At 36.8% G+C, this 16,638-nt stretch overlaps 1 protein-coding gene across 8 annotated transcripts in view; it reads right to left on the minus strand.

Annotated features, from left to right (window-relative positions):
- arhgef1 (Rho guanine nucleotide exchange factor 1) overlaps positions 1-16,638 on the minus strand; it is a 62,634-nt gene that overhangs the window by 23,074 nt on the left and 22,922 nt on the right. For 4 of the 8 annotated variants that reach the window (XM_015372895.1, XM_015372897.1, XM_015372892.1 and 1 more), the window contains exons 1-6: positions 11,438-11,488; positions 11,218-11,331; positions 8,352-8,450; positions 4,687-4,729; positions 4,452-4,557; positions 2,928-3,068 (exon numbers count right to left, since the gene is read on the minus strand). In XM_015372895.1, the coding sequence (XP_015228381.1) occupies positions 2,928-3,068; positions 4,452-4,557; positions 4,687-4,729; positions 8,352-8,450; positions 11,218-11,331; positions 11,438-11,488 (554 nt within the window). Of the gene's footprint in view, positions 1-2,927; positions 3,069-4,451; positions 4,558-4,686; positions 4,730-8,351; positions 8,451-11,217; positions 11,332-11,437; positions 11,525-16,638 lie in introns of those variants that run through there. The other 4 variants (XM_015372896.1, XM_015372893.1, XM_015372890.1 and 1 more) reach the window with 2 other exon arrangements.

The following is a 16,638-nucleotide window of genomic DNA, read 5'->3' on the forward strand; positions in this document are numbered from 1 at the left end:
CTGCAATAAGGAAATCTCAAATCTGGAATGCTCCAACGCAGCAGAAAGGGTCTATTTAACTATGTTTTGTCTGATGCAACAAGCAGGCAAGACTGTAGACATTTGATACTCATGTTGTGAGATGAACATAAAGACTGGGAGGGGTTTCACCGGGATTTCCCTGCATTATCCAATCAAATATCTGGCTTACCCACTTTCTATTCCCACAGAGACCAATGAGCTACAAATGGGCACTATGAAAGAGGGAGGTTTGTGTGTGTGTGTGTGTGTGTGTGTGTGAAGGGTGATCAAGATGGTTGTAGGGAGATGGATGAACAGAGTGAGGCTGACCGGATCCGTTGGCAGCCAACAGTGATGAGAGTCTGAAGCTGAATTCTAATGTCTATGAAGTCCATTATCACTGTGTCTGTTTTCCCAGGGTGGCAGTGGAGTGTGAACACTGGATTTCCTTTCATTTCTACTTCCTTCTCCTTTCTCCAGAAAGGAGTAACAACATCCTCTAGACTTTCCATGGCCTCTTCTTTCCCTCTCTGAGCTGCTTATTGAACAGAAGGAAAAACGGTTGATGGGCGTGAGCCCCGAGGACAACTTTCTTCTTCCTTTCTTTAAATACGCTCGTTGCACAGAAGTTATGCTGCACTAATCTTCCCGATCTGTTGCTCTCCCCCTCTCTGTCTCCCTTGCTGTGCATACAGCCCAACACACAGAGAGTTGGCAGAACTCCAGGGAAAGCCATCCTGCCAACGTGGCACTGCTGCCTCCATCTTTTCCCCTCTGCCTTCTCATTTCCTTTTCACGCTATTTTGCTGTGCTTCCGTTGCAGATCTCCTGCCAACTCTCTCACCCCAAGACCTTCTTTTTCCTTCAGTTTGCTGCTGGATTCCCCACTGTGCTTGATGTTTCATTCTTTACATGCATTTAACGTAGACACAGTTGGAGTAACTACGGGGTTTCTCAGCAGAAGAAAAGATAATCCAAAAGTTAACTCAGTTTTTACTATTAGAAAATTAGCTTTTAAAAAATATTGTCATTAGGCAATACTGAATATAAATATATATATAACATTTTCTTACTCCTTATTGCTCCTTCTCTTCCCCACCTCATCATTCCTTCCTTTTTTTCTTCTATCCTTGCATCTCTCTTCTCCTCTTTCTGTTCTTCCACCCTTTTGTTTCTCCTTCCTATTTTAGTAATTTTTAATGCATATAGTCTAGTATTTTTTAAACACTTAAGAGAAAGCAGGGTTGGTTGTCAGCAATACCATTTCATCCAGCAAAGAGTGCAAAAAAAAAAAAAGGGGGTAAGTGGTTTCGGGGTTAGAAGATCTGATATTGTTTGCCATAAAAAATGTGTTCACATTTTTAAATAAAAGCCCTGTAATATTTTAAACATTATTTGTATTAGCTTATATTCAATGTCTTCAAAACCTTTGAAGTCAAAGATACATTTGAAACGGATTTTGTCTTAGCCACACTACAAAATGTAGCCGTTAGCTGAGCTTTTAGGAGAAAAAAAATCCGTTGTGGTCGGTTGTCCCAGAATGTCTGGGTTTGGTTGCCGCGTGTGACAGCCAGCTTTTCCATTGTGTTAGATTTATAATTTTCCCTGTTTCTTTTAGATCATAAAGGGCAGGAATTCTGTAAGGACAAGAGAAAAGGGGGAGACTTCACCAGAAGTAACGTTGCCGCTGTCAGTAAAAAAAAAAAAAAAAAAGTTTTGATCTTGCGACAACCATCTACCCTACTTTAATTGCCCATTATGTTACTTTAGTAATCTAAAGCTTCCATGTAACTTTCCTAAAATAAAAACAAAATGTTAAAGACAAACCCCTAAATGTATTCCTAGTGCTCAAAGTGCTTTTGGTCAAGTTCAAAATACGTGTTTGTTAAGTTCTTTGCAGCGAAACACTGGGATGATAATGAGTGATTAAAAGGTCAGACAACAGGCAGACCTATTAGGTTCTGAACTTGGCTGCTGATCAGAAATGCTGCTGGTTTGTTGGCAACCATAAACAGCCAAGATGGGAAACCTATAAAAGTGTAATGTTTTTCCTGTTGGGAAATAGCAAAGGTTGACCAAAAGTGCAAAGTAACATGTAGGGGAGGGGCAGCAGTAAGGTACTCTATACTCCACACAGGTGGAGAAAATTGACAACATGACACGCTATTAAAAGAGCATTAACTCTAAGAAGACAGACACGTTTGGCAGCTTTGACATTCTGATAGGATTCATGTAATAAAAACTAGGTCCTAATAAAACTAAACATACGAAAATTCTACAGAAGGATGCAGTAGTGATTAAAATAGTTATCACACTGAGAGCCACTGAGAGCGTCTTTAAATATGAGTTAGGAAACGTCTTGTTTAGATGGAGCCTAATGAGCAACCATCACTCCCACTACTCTGTATGCCATTAAGTAAATGTGACATGTTAAAAAATCAGCTGCAATTAAATAGTAGTTTTTTAAGATGTTTCAAGAGCAACATTTCAAGCAGAACTGCTAAAGATTTGGGACATTAGAAGACCAGCAGGTGTTTTGAGAGATTTTAGCTCCTTTATAAACAATAAAGAACCATTTGGTAGAAGTTTCCTGAGCTCTCATCAGGTTTAAAAATAACTGTTGTGATTTTTTTAACAAGTTAAATCACTGTTAAAGAAATGATCCGTGGATATCTTCATGCATATTTTAAAATGCTTGTCTGTGCAGCTTTGGGTCAGTAACTGCAACAGAAAACTTCTTTTCTGTCCAGAAACCGCTTTATAAGAATCCCCACAACAATTAAGGCATTGATTCACACTCATAGATTAGAGACTTTGTTTGTTCACATCTACTGGAATATGTGCCTTAACTGTTTGTCTTGGCAGGACATGAATACGACTTCAGCCTGTGAAGTTGCTTCTGATAAAGAACAGGAAATACCACTTACTGTGAATCATACATCTTCTCCAGCAGATTCTCAGCCACAGATTTCTCCTTCATGTCCATCGGGACGCGGTCAGTGGGATAGTGACTTTCAACATCCATCACCTGCTCCTCACACTGGGTCATACCCATCATCCTTTTCTGCCTGTGTAGGACACAGTAAGAGGAGATGGTAAAGGGAAATTGCTGCCAAAAACTATACAGAAAGCTTAAGTACTGAGCACAGCTGAGATATGGAAAAGACAAACTATTAGGTTTTGACTCAAAGACCCCTATTTAGTTATTGTTAAATATTTGTTGTAAATTATAAGGTACATCATAAGGTCTTTGTCTGGTACTAGTTTGTTTTTTCCCCCATAGAAACAAAGAAAACCTTTTCTAAGTTTAGGATCAACAATGACTTTTTACATACATTTGCTAAAAAAAATCTTAAAATTTTGTTGAAATATATTACAATTTTCAGTTTATTCTTAAAGTCGCAAAAAAATACATATTTATTTTGATATTATAGTTAATAAAAAACAAGATATTTGGCCTGCAAGTACTGCAGATTTGACCATTTTGGATTTTGTGAGCTAAAAGTTTGGACACTTCTGGCTTATGTAGTATAAATGTTGATGTTTTTCACACCAAGAAGAATAAATATTAACATAAAATGGCTGAACTGACCAACAGAAAATAGTATTCAGTCATTTAGTTTTGATTGAAATAAAAAAAAACTGTCATGTTGTGCAAAAATGCATGTTTGTTCTGAAAATTCAATGAAATAACTAAATATTTGTTCATGCATATCATAAGTGAGTTTAACTGTCATAAAAGTACACAACTCAAAAACAGATTTAAATGATTACTGTTCACATGGGATACAGTGCTGCTGCAAAGGGCATTTTCCTTCTATGTCGGAAGAAAATGTTTGGAGAAAAGAAAACATGAAATGCAGGACAAAGAGCTTTAAAATCCCTAGATGCTGATGAAAAGGCTACTAATGGCTGAAACTGGATGCAACAAATGAGTTTCATCACTTTGTGCTACAGCCACGAAAAAAAAAAAAGAAAAACATACATTAGCAGGGCGATGAGGAAAATAATAACTGCTGACCAACAGATCCTTATACAGTACAGCAAGAAATATTAGATCCTCTACACATTTCTTCTGTCCTGGTTTCTTTTCATTTAAACTGTTCATCTTTAAGTTTCAGACAAAGAAAAGCTTTGTAAAAACAACAACAACTGTTACACTTTTTATTTACTAAGAGAAAAAAAATCTGTATGAAATGAGCCACATGTGTAAAAGATGATTTTGAAGGAAACAATGTCACTAATTGATTTTCATTGCACTTCAGATCCTACAGTAAAAAGATACAACACTGTCAGGTAATGTTGCTGCTTCTGAATTGTGTTTTTTTAAGTGTGAAATTTCCCACTAGGAGTCGATAACCTGAAAACTCTCAAACTGTTAAAGCTGAGCATCCTTTGGGATGGAGGGTAAAATCTGTCTGTCTTCAGTGTTTAAAGTGTGAGAACTGCACCTGAAATCCTCCAGCTGTTTGGCCACCTCCGCCGCTTGACATTTCTGCACATCTAAAGCGTAACGTCTTTGGGTGTCATCTGACAGCAATTCTGGACGAGTCCGATCTTGGAAAGGGAAAATTACAAATTCTTAGAATTGGCACGTCCACAATGGAAAAAACCAAAGATAAAACAAACAAACCATTTGTACAATCAATAAAATATATATATATTTTTTTCCAAAATATGACCTACCCAGTTCAAAGGATAAACTGGTTGGCATTGAAACTCTGAGAATCTGAAATGCAAAAAAGCAAAAAAGAAAATGTTACTGAGAAGATCTTGAAGATCATCAGCTATAAGATGGCTTTATTACATATTAATGGAGATTCATAGCAATTATAAGGTTAACCCTCTTTAATTCAAAAGATTTGTATTTTTCTCATGTTTACGACCTTATAAAGGCTCTTTAAATACCACTTGCATAATCACCCAACAAGGTTTTTAGGACAGAAGCAGTTTTAACATAATTCTCCTTGTCTCAGTCCTTCTCACACTAGTCAGTAGAGTAAACTGCCAGGTCCAGCTTATCTTAGTATACAGTAAATAAAGACACTATGCAGGTCATCGGCTGCGGAAACGTACCGACTGGTTTTGACATTCTAACACTAGATTTCTATAAAAAGGTTGAGCAGTGAAAACCCACTTTTCACTAACCAACTGTACTGCCTACAATTTCTACAAAGTTTTGAGAATTTTGCTTTATTTTAGACTAATAATGACTCGGTTGAACATATTCTGTGTGTCTGTCTGTGCGTATTTTTAGTTTTTTTTTTCACATTGGAGTTTAAACTATGTAGATTTTGATCAAATGACATTAAAAAAAAGAAACCATATACCCAGCATTGATTCAAAGGCATTATGTATCTCGACATATAAACTAATTGGTTTTTAGACAGTAAAATAAAAAGCAATCTAACCTACAGTAGCAAAATATTACAAAGTCTTACAAAACCTTTTTCCTTTATTTGGAGGAGGTCCCCACTTTGATATGTAAGCAATGGTCAGAGATCCAGGTCCCCTTTTGGCAATTTGTTTTGAATTTATATAAATGAGAATTTTCAGTGATACTATGGTAACACAGCCTAAAGGTAAAGGTTAAATTGGGCTTTTGGAATTTTTCAAATTAGCAGAAATAGAAGTCCCCTCTTTCCCAGTAAACAAAATAGTCCCCTGTCCTGGACTGAAGGTCTTTTCAACCCTCAGATTGGATTTAATAATTTGCAACCTGGAAAGATTTAGTTTTGTACACATTAAAGCCCTAGAACTAAGATTTTATTAACGTGAGCTGTATCTGAGTAAAACAGTATGACGCAGTTGCTGTCTTTCTCCACCAGGGGTCATTTCAACACCAGCAATAAAAAAGAAACTACATTTTGAAGAAAACAATAATATCCCAGATAGGAGTCACAAAACTCCTTCATTGATGTAGAAATAACTACCTAGTCTAACTTTAAATGCTTTGGACCACAGCATAGCTGCTTTTATTTATTTACTCTTCTTCTTAAGTAAATCTATGACTAAAAATTCCTCCTGTGGGACTTTTCCCACGATCCTGACAGGAAGTTGAGGCATTGACGAAAGCCTTAAAGAGAGCGAGAGCAGAGCACTGTTGACTGACATGCACAGTGACAGAGACATCTGAGGAGGCAGTGAGACACGCCAGGTGTGCAGAGGAAACCACGGAGATACTGAGGAGAGCTGCTTTGATTGAGACCAGGTAGAGCAAACACAGATGACACACGGCCAAGCTGCAAACAAACTCATGGTCACACTGTGTTCTCGTCTCTTATCAGCTCAGGATATTGCAGGTGCATCTAAACACCTACATGGTTGTAAAGTGAAACTCACTGATTGATTACACAGGAATGGAGAGATTTCAAAAATGGACTCATGATTGCTTGGATTGATTATAATTCTTAATCAATGAAAATCAGAGATTTTATTTTACAAAAGGGGATCATATTAAATGAGAGAACAAAATAACAGAGCGAGAAAGTGCTAAGAACTCCTGGGAAATAAAATCTACATTAGGTTTATGAGCCGAAGGAAGCAGGAAGAGCTCTAAAATGTCCTGGTAGACAGCTGTGCTGACTTTGGACTGAAAAAACCACAGAGGACTGAAACCAGCAGCACCCTGAATGACCACTGACTGGGAAAACTGCTCACTGGATCTCTTAGTTCCTTTGCTCCACTTGTCTGGAAAAAAAAAAACTAGAAATTTGTAAAAAGTCAAATTAAAAACTAATTTGTATAGAGCTGCCTTTGCCAGTTGAAGTTGAACCGTTAACTGGGGCATTATTAATTTAAGGTTGTGGTCCAGTTCTTTTAATTGTTTTACACATTATTTTTATCTTTATTTGCTTTTATTTTTCTTCTATTTTATTTTCTAATTCATTTAAAGCACTTTGAATTGTCCATGTACTGAATTGTGCATGCCTAACAACGTAGATTCTATGCGTTTTTACTATTCCATTCAAATCTTGGGACCTTGATTTCCAAATGTAGCACAGAATGATCTTTTTCTCCAAGATCCAGGCTAAGTGCTTTAGACATTGTCTCTGGTTCAGGAGTAGCTTCATAAAACTTTACATTTTCCCCCACTTCCAACTTTTCAATTAAACCTTAACTTCCTTAGAGCTGTAAGCTGTAATAATGACTGCAAAGTGAATCTATATAATATGTAAAGTTGAGGTTAAGCTCTAAATGACTTCAAAAGAAAAATGACTGAGTGAATTCCTTTAATTCAGCAATGCTTCCGCAGCAGAACAATCTAATGCAGACAGCTGAATGAGGAACAAACCTGTGCTTTACTTCTTAACCATCAGATTGACTGATAATACTATGCTTTGTTAACAAATAGGGGGACACATATTTCTAGGAAAAATCAACAATTCACACACATACCGGCTCCTAAGGATCCGTCTAGAGAGACCAAGTAACCTGACCTGCAGATTGCTGGAAACTAGGAGGTATTGGAGGAACAGGAGGAGACCCACCAAGCAGAAAGACCTCAGGCTGGGAGTCAACTTCTTGGTAAAATTCTCAGAATATATTTTTGTTTTCAAAAATACTCAGATATGTGACCATTCTCCCCACTGGTATTCTTAAACAGCCAGTATTTTTGGTATGAATTATAAGCAGCATTCATAAACAAGAAAAAGCAAAGTCCACTAGAGATCGTCAAAGAAAATACCAAAAAAATATGCATCGGAAAAAACTATGATTAGAAACAAACGTAGACCTCAGTAGTTCAGCCCATTTTACACCACTAACACTTGTTTGAATGAAACAAATCAATGTCCCATTAAACCAAAAATAGATGCTGTAATTTCATGGAAAATATTAATGATTTTTCCCATAATCCTGTTTTGGATCACTGCTGATCCAACTGTTAGCCAACATCCTACATTTGGAGCGCTAGCCTCGTATTAAAGAGCCAATTAAACATCCTTAATAAACCAAATAAAGCAGCTCTGATGCTCACAGGCCATGTTCACCCAGATCTACTTTAATAATTAGTGAGGTTTCAACTTCTGCGTTTTCTTTAACTTGATTTTTTTTCTTTTGAGTTATTCTTACAGTTCCTTAATAAACGGTCATTACCAAATAATGAGACAAATGAAACGCTTGTCCGCCACTGCGTTTAAAATGAAAAACTGCAGTAATACACCTTACAAAGTGAAGCTACAATAAGCGCTGACAATTAAAGTATCTCATTTAATTTTGATCAAAAATCACTTCATTTTTGATTAGTTCTGGTAGTGTTCAGTTATTCTATAGTTTTTCTTTTAAATCTAATTTCATCCTGCTTAATATTTTTTTTTCTTTTTTAAGAAAGAGTGTAACCTTCTACTTACTGCACCCTTCTCCAAGAAGTTATTGTAGAAGTCCGGAAACTGTTTCTTGGTGTCTCTAGCATTGAGGTTCTTTATGATGTCGGCATGGAGATAACACAGCTGTGGATGAAAAAAAAGTTGAATATTATGAAAAAAAGGAAGTATGGACGAATTCAAACAAATGAATGGTGGAGGTAAAGATGAAATAGAGTGACAGCTGGCTGGGTGGCTGCTGTTTAATGGATATCATGGTTAATCATGGTTATGGGAAGTGAAATCTGTGGTCATTTGCAACAGAAACCTTCTTGAAAACTTGATTCACTTTCTTTTCATGCAGAATAGTTCAAAAGAACCTCTGCTGTCAATCTGGGAGGACAAGTTTTCCTAACACTGAAAAGAACATTTCATCAGTCTGCTGAAAACTCAGTAAAGGTTAGTCCTCTTCTTCAGAATCGAATCCTCAAATGTAGGATTGAATTATTGAACTGAACCTGCCTCCTGGCAATAGATTTTCACCAAATATTAAAGAGTCAAAGGTGAGCAAACGCTGCCTTTATTCTTTGCAGGTCATGAGGAAAAATCATGGGCCAAAATGAATAAGTTAAACCAGGGCACATTTTGGGCATGACTGGATTCATTTGAAGGGAGAAGATTTAAAGAGGAAGACTTAAAAAAAAGAACAAACATGATTCGATTTCAGTTCATTAAAAAGCCCCTGAGGAAGAAAAAGCCACTTATATCCAAAGACAGAGGATCTTTACTGGAGAGTCCAGCTTTTTCCCCACAGTAACTCAGAATAAAAAAGAAAAGGCTGCACTAAAGCAGGTATTTGTGTGTTTAGCCTGCAGTGTAAATTCCTCTACATTCTTGGTAGAGAGAAGGTGAGGCAGATGGGATTTCTGAGAACGGCGTGTTACAAATTTGGGGTTGGATATTCCTGAGAGCATTAGACGACTGTCAGAAAATGAAATAAGTGATAAATACAGAATGAACGATAAGACAAAGGATGGACAACAATAAAATGTATTTTGTACTAAAGCATAATTAAATGAAGAATGCCAATAACTATGTGTTTCCTGATAGAAGGTTTTCATTTCTGATAAGATGATGACATTGACCCAATAGGTCTTTAAAACAGGAAACAAAAGTAAACAACAAAAGCTATAAAAACAACTAACCCATGTAAAATTATCCAATGAGTTACAGAAACTTTTAACAGAAGCACAGTTTTTCTTTCAGCATGAAAATATCAGAGATTTTAGATGCCGGCACATAAAATCCAATGTAGTTGTATGTTGTTATCAAATTTAGTTTTTTGGTTAATATCGGACGAATATTCAATATTAATACCGGATTGTGAAATCCCTACCAATAACTGGAAGGAAAAAATGTTAAACCTTATCAGGTAATCTGAATTAAAACCATTTTAAATGGCCAGGTTTATTACAGAAAAACATAAACTGTTCTTCAGTTTCCATCACACAGTTTCAGATGGGTTTAATATTAAACTTTAAATTATTATATCAGAATAAAGGTGTCCTATATCATGTCACTTAGGGGTATCAAGCCAATTAGGAAATCATAATATCAGCAGCATTTTATCAGTGTTGAGTATTGGATATTGGATATTCCACCAATATAATTCACAAATATTAAAGCCACTGTTTATGTGGATAATTAATAATAATTTTGCCTACATCTCCAGTGGGTAAAGTGGAACCAGTTGATACTGTGACTCTGACACAGAGGAGATGCTGATGTAAAATGTTAGATGTTTTTTTTAGACAAGTTTTTTTTTGGCCAATTAAAGGTATTTTGGAGGATTTTTGTGATTTTTTTAGAAGACCCGCCCTCTCCACTTAAAAGAAAGAAAAAAGGTGCACATGCACAACCCTGTAACTGCTCCTGAGAGGGAAAGCCTATTAAACACGAGTCAGAGCATCATGCATGAGCCCATTTTTCCTCCTGCACGCTCTCCTCGTCCTCGTGATGCAAGAGCATCACTCTTACAAGCTTACTTTCCAAAAAAAGAGCAGTAATTTTTCCACCATGTCAAACTCACCATTGGTAAGTGAAAATGGGGACGAGCATGTAAACATCTCACCAGAATGATTGACAATTAGGAGGACCACTTATTTTAATGATCCACCCGGAAAAAGAACATCTTCCACTATACCTTTAAGTTTAAAGTATCAGTTTATAGGATATCAGTCAAAATTCTAATACTGTGATTCCCTAAGATTAATTAGTTTTTACCTGTTTAAATTACATATTTTAAAAACATTAAAATCCTCTTGATCAATTAAAATAATTAAACATTTAACAAATGTATATTTTAAAAATAATAGGTATTATAATAATAGAATACTGATAAAAAGAAGAATATGAACTTGTGATTATTAGGTTATGGATTATATATTTAGTGACCCTTAATGTATTTTTTTAATACAACTTCCTTTTACTACATAAAGATTTTTACTGAAATATTTCTTTAACAAAAAAAAAAGGCATGGACATTTTAGGCCTTTTTCAATTGGACTACTTTTAACAGTTATCTGGAACGACATTTTGGAGTCAATATTTTTTTATCAAATTACCCACAGCCAGGCAGCAAATGTAAGGAGGATTTAGCACAAGTGACTGACTGACTGACTGACTGACTGACTGACTGACTGACTGACTGACTGACTTTCTATCATTTCCTGTCTGTATTGTTGCAAACCTAACACTACTAAACACACACAAACATTTTTAAAACAAAACAAATCATAAAAAAAAAAAATGGGGATGGAAATTCTTAAACTGTAAAAATCACTGTGTGATAGTCAGACCTCATAGTGAGAAGTCTTTCAGATTTCAAAAAGAATGAAACATATGAAGTCCTCACCAAGGGTGCGGGATCGAACTGCAGAATGACATGCTGCATGAAGACCAGCAGGTGAGTCGGCCGTTTCTTCAACGTCTCGATGTTGTCGAAATACGGACATTTGTCATCTGCTGGCTGCAACCAACAAAGAGACGCCGAGAGAAAAATAACAGAATTAAAAACTTCTGAGGTACCATCTAAACTCAATATATTTGTACGTTTCCCCTCCTGCTTTACTCACGTCTGCTAAATCATTCTCAAAGTCCTCGTCTTCGGCCCCGATGATGCTCATGGCTGGCTCAGAGCGTCGAGCTCCAAACTAACCCTGCTGTGGAGAGGCAGAGAGAGAAAGTCGGATTAAACAAAAGATTAGCGAATATTATAAACTTCATTACACATTTCTACCCTAACCCTGATTCTTTTGATTCCATAGATCCCTGGCTAAGCAGAGGTCAGCAGTAAACCAGATTAGAGTCTGAATAAAGTAAACTTTCTCACTGCAAGTCACGTACACAAAGCAGAAATCAGTGATAAGTCTGAACATAGTCAGATTAGCTAAAGGGAACAATAATCCCAGGAGCATTTTTTAGACCCAGCATCAATAAGCTGTAAAGATACCTGCAGCTTTTATGCTGGGACATTTAGGTTAGCAGCTGAGCTCAGGAGGGAACAGCTGTGACTTTAAATTGAGCAACAGTAAATTCTTCCTCAATCTACAACCTAACAGAGAGCTCTGTTGTAGACAGCATGACGTAAGCTCTCACATCTAAAAATGGCAATGATTTCATAAAGCTTTAGGCCAGCCCTTGTCTTTGAAATCAATGAATAGGGGAGAAAAAAAAATGCTTTAGAACATATGACAAACCCACCTCCACCCTTTACACCCTGCACCACTTCCCCTGCCCCAAAACACACAAATAAAACACAGCTCCTGTATTCAGTCCCCTGAAGGCCACAGACCCACAGCCGCCAGCAGGGAACACCCAAACACACATGAAAAAGGTAAACTGTAGGACAGGGAATGACTACAGTGGGCACAGTGTGAGAAGTGGGGGATGCTGTAAAGAAAAGGGGTGGGTGGGGGGGCTATGCACACGGCCTAGAAAGGACAGAATTCCTTGTCTTAGCTTTCGTAGTCAGACTTTAAATGTTTTAAGATTATAAAAAAATAATAACAATACTCTATGTTGCCTAGATTAAGCACAAAATGTAGTTTTTAAAAGATTTTTTTCATTTATTATGCAGGTAGAGGTATTCTGGGGAAAATACTGTCCCTAAACCTAATGAGTACAATCTAGATTTTGCAAAATGTTAATCTTGAGAATCTTCGTTGACTTTAACACATAAAAAAGCTAATTTGTCCCAAATTGTAACTCTATAGCTAAAACTTGCACATGATCTGGATCATTACCGAATTTAAGTTACTTGTTCCTTGGCATGAGGCGCACCTCTGGTAAAAAAAATTCCATAAAACACATTCATAAGTTTCCATTTATCCTGCTAACAGTCCAACAATATTCCCTTTTCTTGTGTTTTTCTCTTCAGTAGAAATCCTCCTGACTTTTTGAGTCCGATGCTGAGGCTGTAAATAGTCACTGCTGCCACCCTCTGGTATAGTGGGGAACTGCATGTTTCGTCAAATATTTCAACAAATATCCCCATCATACAATGGGAGAGAATCTTTAAAAAAATTCCTGTATCCAGATCATGATCTGGAGCCTCTTCAACATTTAATGAATTGTTCCTCAGCATAAGGGACACCTCTGATAATTAATTAGATTTTTAAATTGTCCATTACACAAACACACAAACTTACTTAAAAACATAACCTTCTTAGCGGAGAAATAAAGCTCTTAAATGTATTTATTTTAACACATAATAAATACAGATTATGAACCTTTGTATTTACTGTTTCTTGCACACCGTAAATCTGACACACAAGTAGCATTACAAGTGTTGGTCCACTACTGGGGGTATTTAAGCTTAAAAACCATCTCAGTGCAACTCATGTTTGGAGTAACACAGATGTTTGCAATGCTAAGGTTAGCGTAAACTGTTGTGGCACAAATTCACCAGCCGGCACATACCGCACCTGATGACGAGTATTAAAGCCAACAGAAGCATGTAGACGAAAACAAAAACTAAACAACTTCCTGGTTATGTGGGTTGCAACATGGATTGTTTGTCTTAGTAACTGGGAAAAGCAGCCTCAGTGATTGATATGATTTAAATGCACCAAATGTTAAGGCTTGAAAAGCAATGCTTTATGCATAGCTATACTGTTGAAGTTATGCTGTAACTTTTAGAAATGGAGCTTCTGTTTACAGCAAATGTTAAAGGATATATTCTATGCATGGCTTCTATTCATTTCAACCATATTCAATTGAAATGTGCTTGAATTAATGTACTGTTCACACTTCTAAAAGATGTTGAAGGAGATATCAGGTTTTTTTTTAAAAAAAACAAGTTCAATTACTACAACTTTCTAGCGCAGCAACTAATTATTATTCTGTTATGGATTAATCTGTTGATTGATTTTTGGATTTATCGATTAATAATCAGGCAGCAGAAGGTTCCTTAAAATCCAGTTGAAGCTGAAACTAATCCACCTAAGGATTTCTGGATAGAGCATTTTAACAGACAATTTTCTTTTTTTTTAATCTTGAATACAAAATGTTAAGTTTGTTTTTACAATTTTGGTATAATTACTGCTCTGGTTGGTTGCTTTTATGGTGAATAGCACGTTTTTGGAGTCTCTATGCTACATTTAAAGAATAACCAATTACTAAATTAGTTGACCATTATATGAATAACCAATTAATCATGATTAATCCCATTAAGTGTTTCAGCCCTACAACTTTCAACCAATCTGAGGGTTGAACAACCCAAATAATTAACTCAAAACAACAAATGTGTATTAATGTGCTCATAGGTTTATTTATTCAACAATCTAATGGAAAGGAATGTTTATTTTTTCAGTATATATTTTTGTGGTAAAATAAAATTAATTGCAATCAATCTATAAATGACCCTGTAAATAACTTGATTAAAACTTTTGTTGATATTATGATTCTAAATAATGTTTAGGACAAGCTACACTATACTGAAAAGTTCCAACGGCTGTAAAGTAAAAATATGAAAGATGTTGATACTAAACTTGATTTGTGCTTTTATTTGCTTATTTTTAAGCAAATAATATAATATAAAATAATAGAATAGAATAGAACAGAACAGAGCAGAATAGAATAGAATAGAACAGAACAAAGCAGAGTAGAATAGAATAGAACAGAGCAGAATAGAATAGAATAGAATAGAAAATCCCTTTGTTTGATTTCCCCAGTACAATTCTGGAAATACTGTCCTTTAATATGACGACAAACTCTTAGAAAAGCTGCTTCTTAGCAGAATTGTAATTGAGAACAGGTTTACTTTTTAATGTTTCTAAAAACACCGAGCATAGATAGATACACACTAAAGAAGAAAATAAAAGACCATATCCTGCATCTTAATGACCATTGTGTTATAATAGTTTCACTTTATTGCTTCATCAGCTCTGTAATCAAGTTTGCTGCTGCACATCTAAAAACTAAGAAGGTTGTGTTACTTTCTAAAAGGCCAGGGCTTATTTAAGTGATTAGGTAATCTGTCCTGCAGAATACAAACTGGAACTTCTTGTAACAAACGCTGCAGCAGCTGAGCTGAAGAGAAGACCAGCAAGTGAACATTTGGGCCTAAAAGGATAATGTGTTACAAACAGGAAACATGGGCAAGCAGGAGGATTTACATTCTAGAGCTTACTAGCTTCATGACTGAGTGAGGAGATCTTCAAAACCTGAGCTCCTACTATGTGGTCTTGGTCTGGAATGCTTCAGATTTATCAAAAGTTGTCCAAGTAACAAACAATGATGGAGCCAAATTTCACTGAGGAACTTAGGGAGTGAGGCTAAGCCCATAGTGTCTGATTTAACAGCTGAGCTTCTTTAGCTTCATTTTTAAAGAGGTTTATGCTGATTCTGATTAAAATGTAATGACATAGAACAGTGCATGAGGGAGCAGCATTTCTACAGAACAATGAAGGTACCCGTGCTGAAACCATGTCCACCGCTGAAAGAACCAGATATGGGCAGGTTAGCATCAGAAATAGGGCACTTGGCAAAGGAAGAAGGTAGTCTGGTCTGATCAGTCAGCCATCTTTTCCGTTATGGAGGATCAGTTTCCTCATGTGGGACCAGGATACACTGGGGAGAAGCATAACTGGTTTGGGTGGTATGATACTTTGGGTAATGTTTTGCTAAGATCCACATGGATCTTACTTTGATACGGTCCATTACCAAAGCATCGCTGGCTACCATGTCCATAATTTAACAGAGGAAGTGTTTCCTGATGCCTGCCTCTTAGTTTATGCGACAAAGCAATATCAGACATATATTGCACAGGTTTGACTATTTAAATGGATGGGTGCCTATTCAGGAGGAACTAATAATCGTCTTAATTTCTGGTTGGAAATGGTGGCCCAGTAAAATCCAATGTTAGGTACGTTGCGTTTGTGCAGCAATGCGGTTGTTCTGTTATGAGCTTCAGGGTCATGGTGAGCTCTTCCTGCGCCTCAGCTAAACAGACCTGCCAGGATGGGAGATAGAAAGTTGAACTGGAAGCCAGAAAGAGAAAATGTGTTCATTCATGACTGTATACAGTGGGCTGCAGGTTCACCAAGGCCAGCGCGGGAGCAGCATGTGTAGGAGGGGTTAGCTAAACACAGAGTCACAGACTGGTGACAGCAAAGACTGCACATCTGCCCTCCTCCACAAACACAACGCTGAACATACTGTCGCCACTGAGGACAACCAGCAGCTTGAAAGGCTAAATGCTTTTTGGCTGCAGTTTCTCAACAACAGGGCTGCTACTAAATTGTTTCAATCAGCGTATTTGTAATTTATTGTTTTTTCAAATTCTCTAACATAGTTTGGTGCTCAGAGGAACCATATGGGGTGAACACTGCATCCCAGCAGTGTTTTATGATCATCATACCGCACACAGCTTTGATTATTGGTCACTCTACTCTGTTAAAGGAACAGGTTCTCTAGGAATATATACAGAGGCTGCTGTTTTAACAACGCTAGCTAAACTGGCATACCGTGACAACCTCTGGGCTGCAATAGCGTTGCCACAGCAGCGAGACTTGCAAACAAAGGTCTAGTCCTCAATGTAGCTATCCTGGGTTTAAATCCTGTCCCTGGGACATTTGCTATCTTGCACGTCTTCCTCCCTCTACCCTGTTTCCCTTTCTGTCTAATATCAAATAAGAACTACTGGTGAAAATAAAGGGGACAACTTCTGATTATCGTTATTTAGTTTTACAGCGGATTCTCTCTGAAACACAGGGTGCAACATGGCATGGTAAATGGTAAATGGCATGTACTTATATAGCGCCTTTATTCAAGT

Source organism: Cyprinodon variegatus, unplaced genomic scaffold, assembly GCF_000732505.1.
Source record: "Cyprinodon variegatus isolate N-32 unplaced genomic scaffold, C_variegatus-1.0 Scaffold77, whole genome shotgun sequence".
Classification (NCBI taxonomy): Eukaryota; Metazoa; Chordata; class Actinopteri; order Cyprinodontiformes; family Cyprinodontidae; genus Cyprinodon; species Cyprinodon variegatus.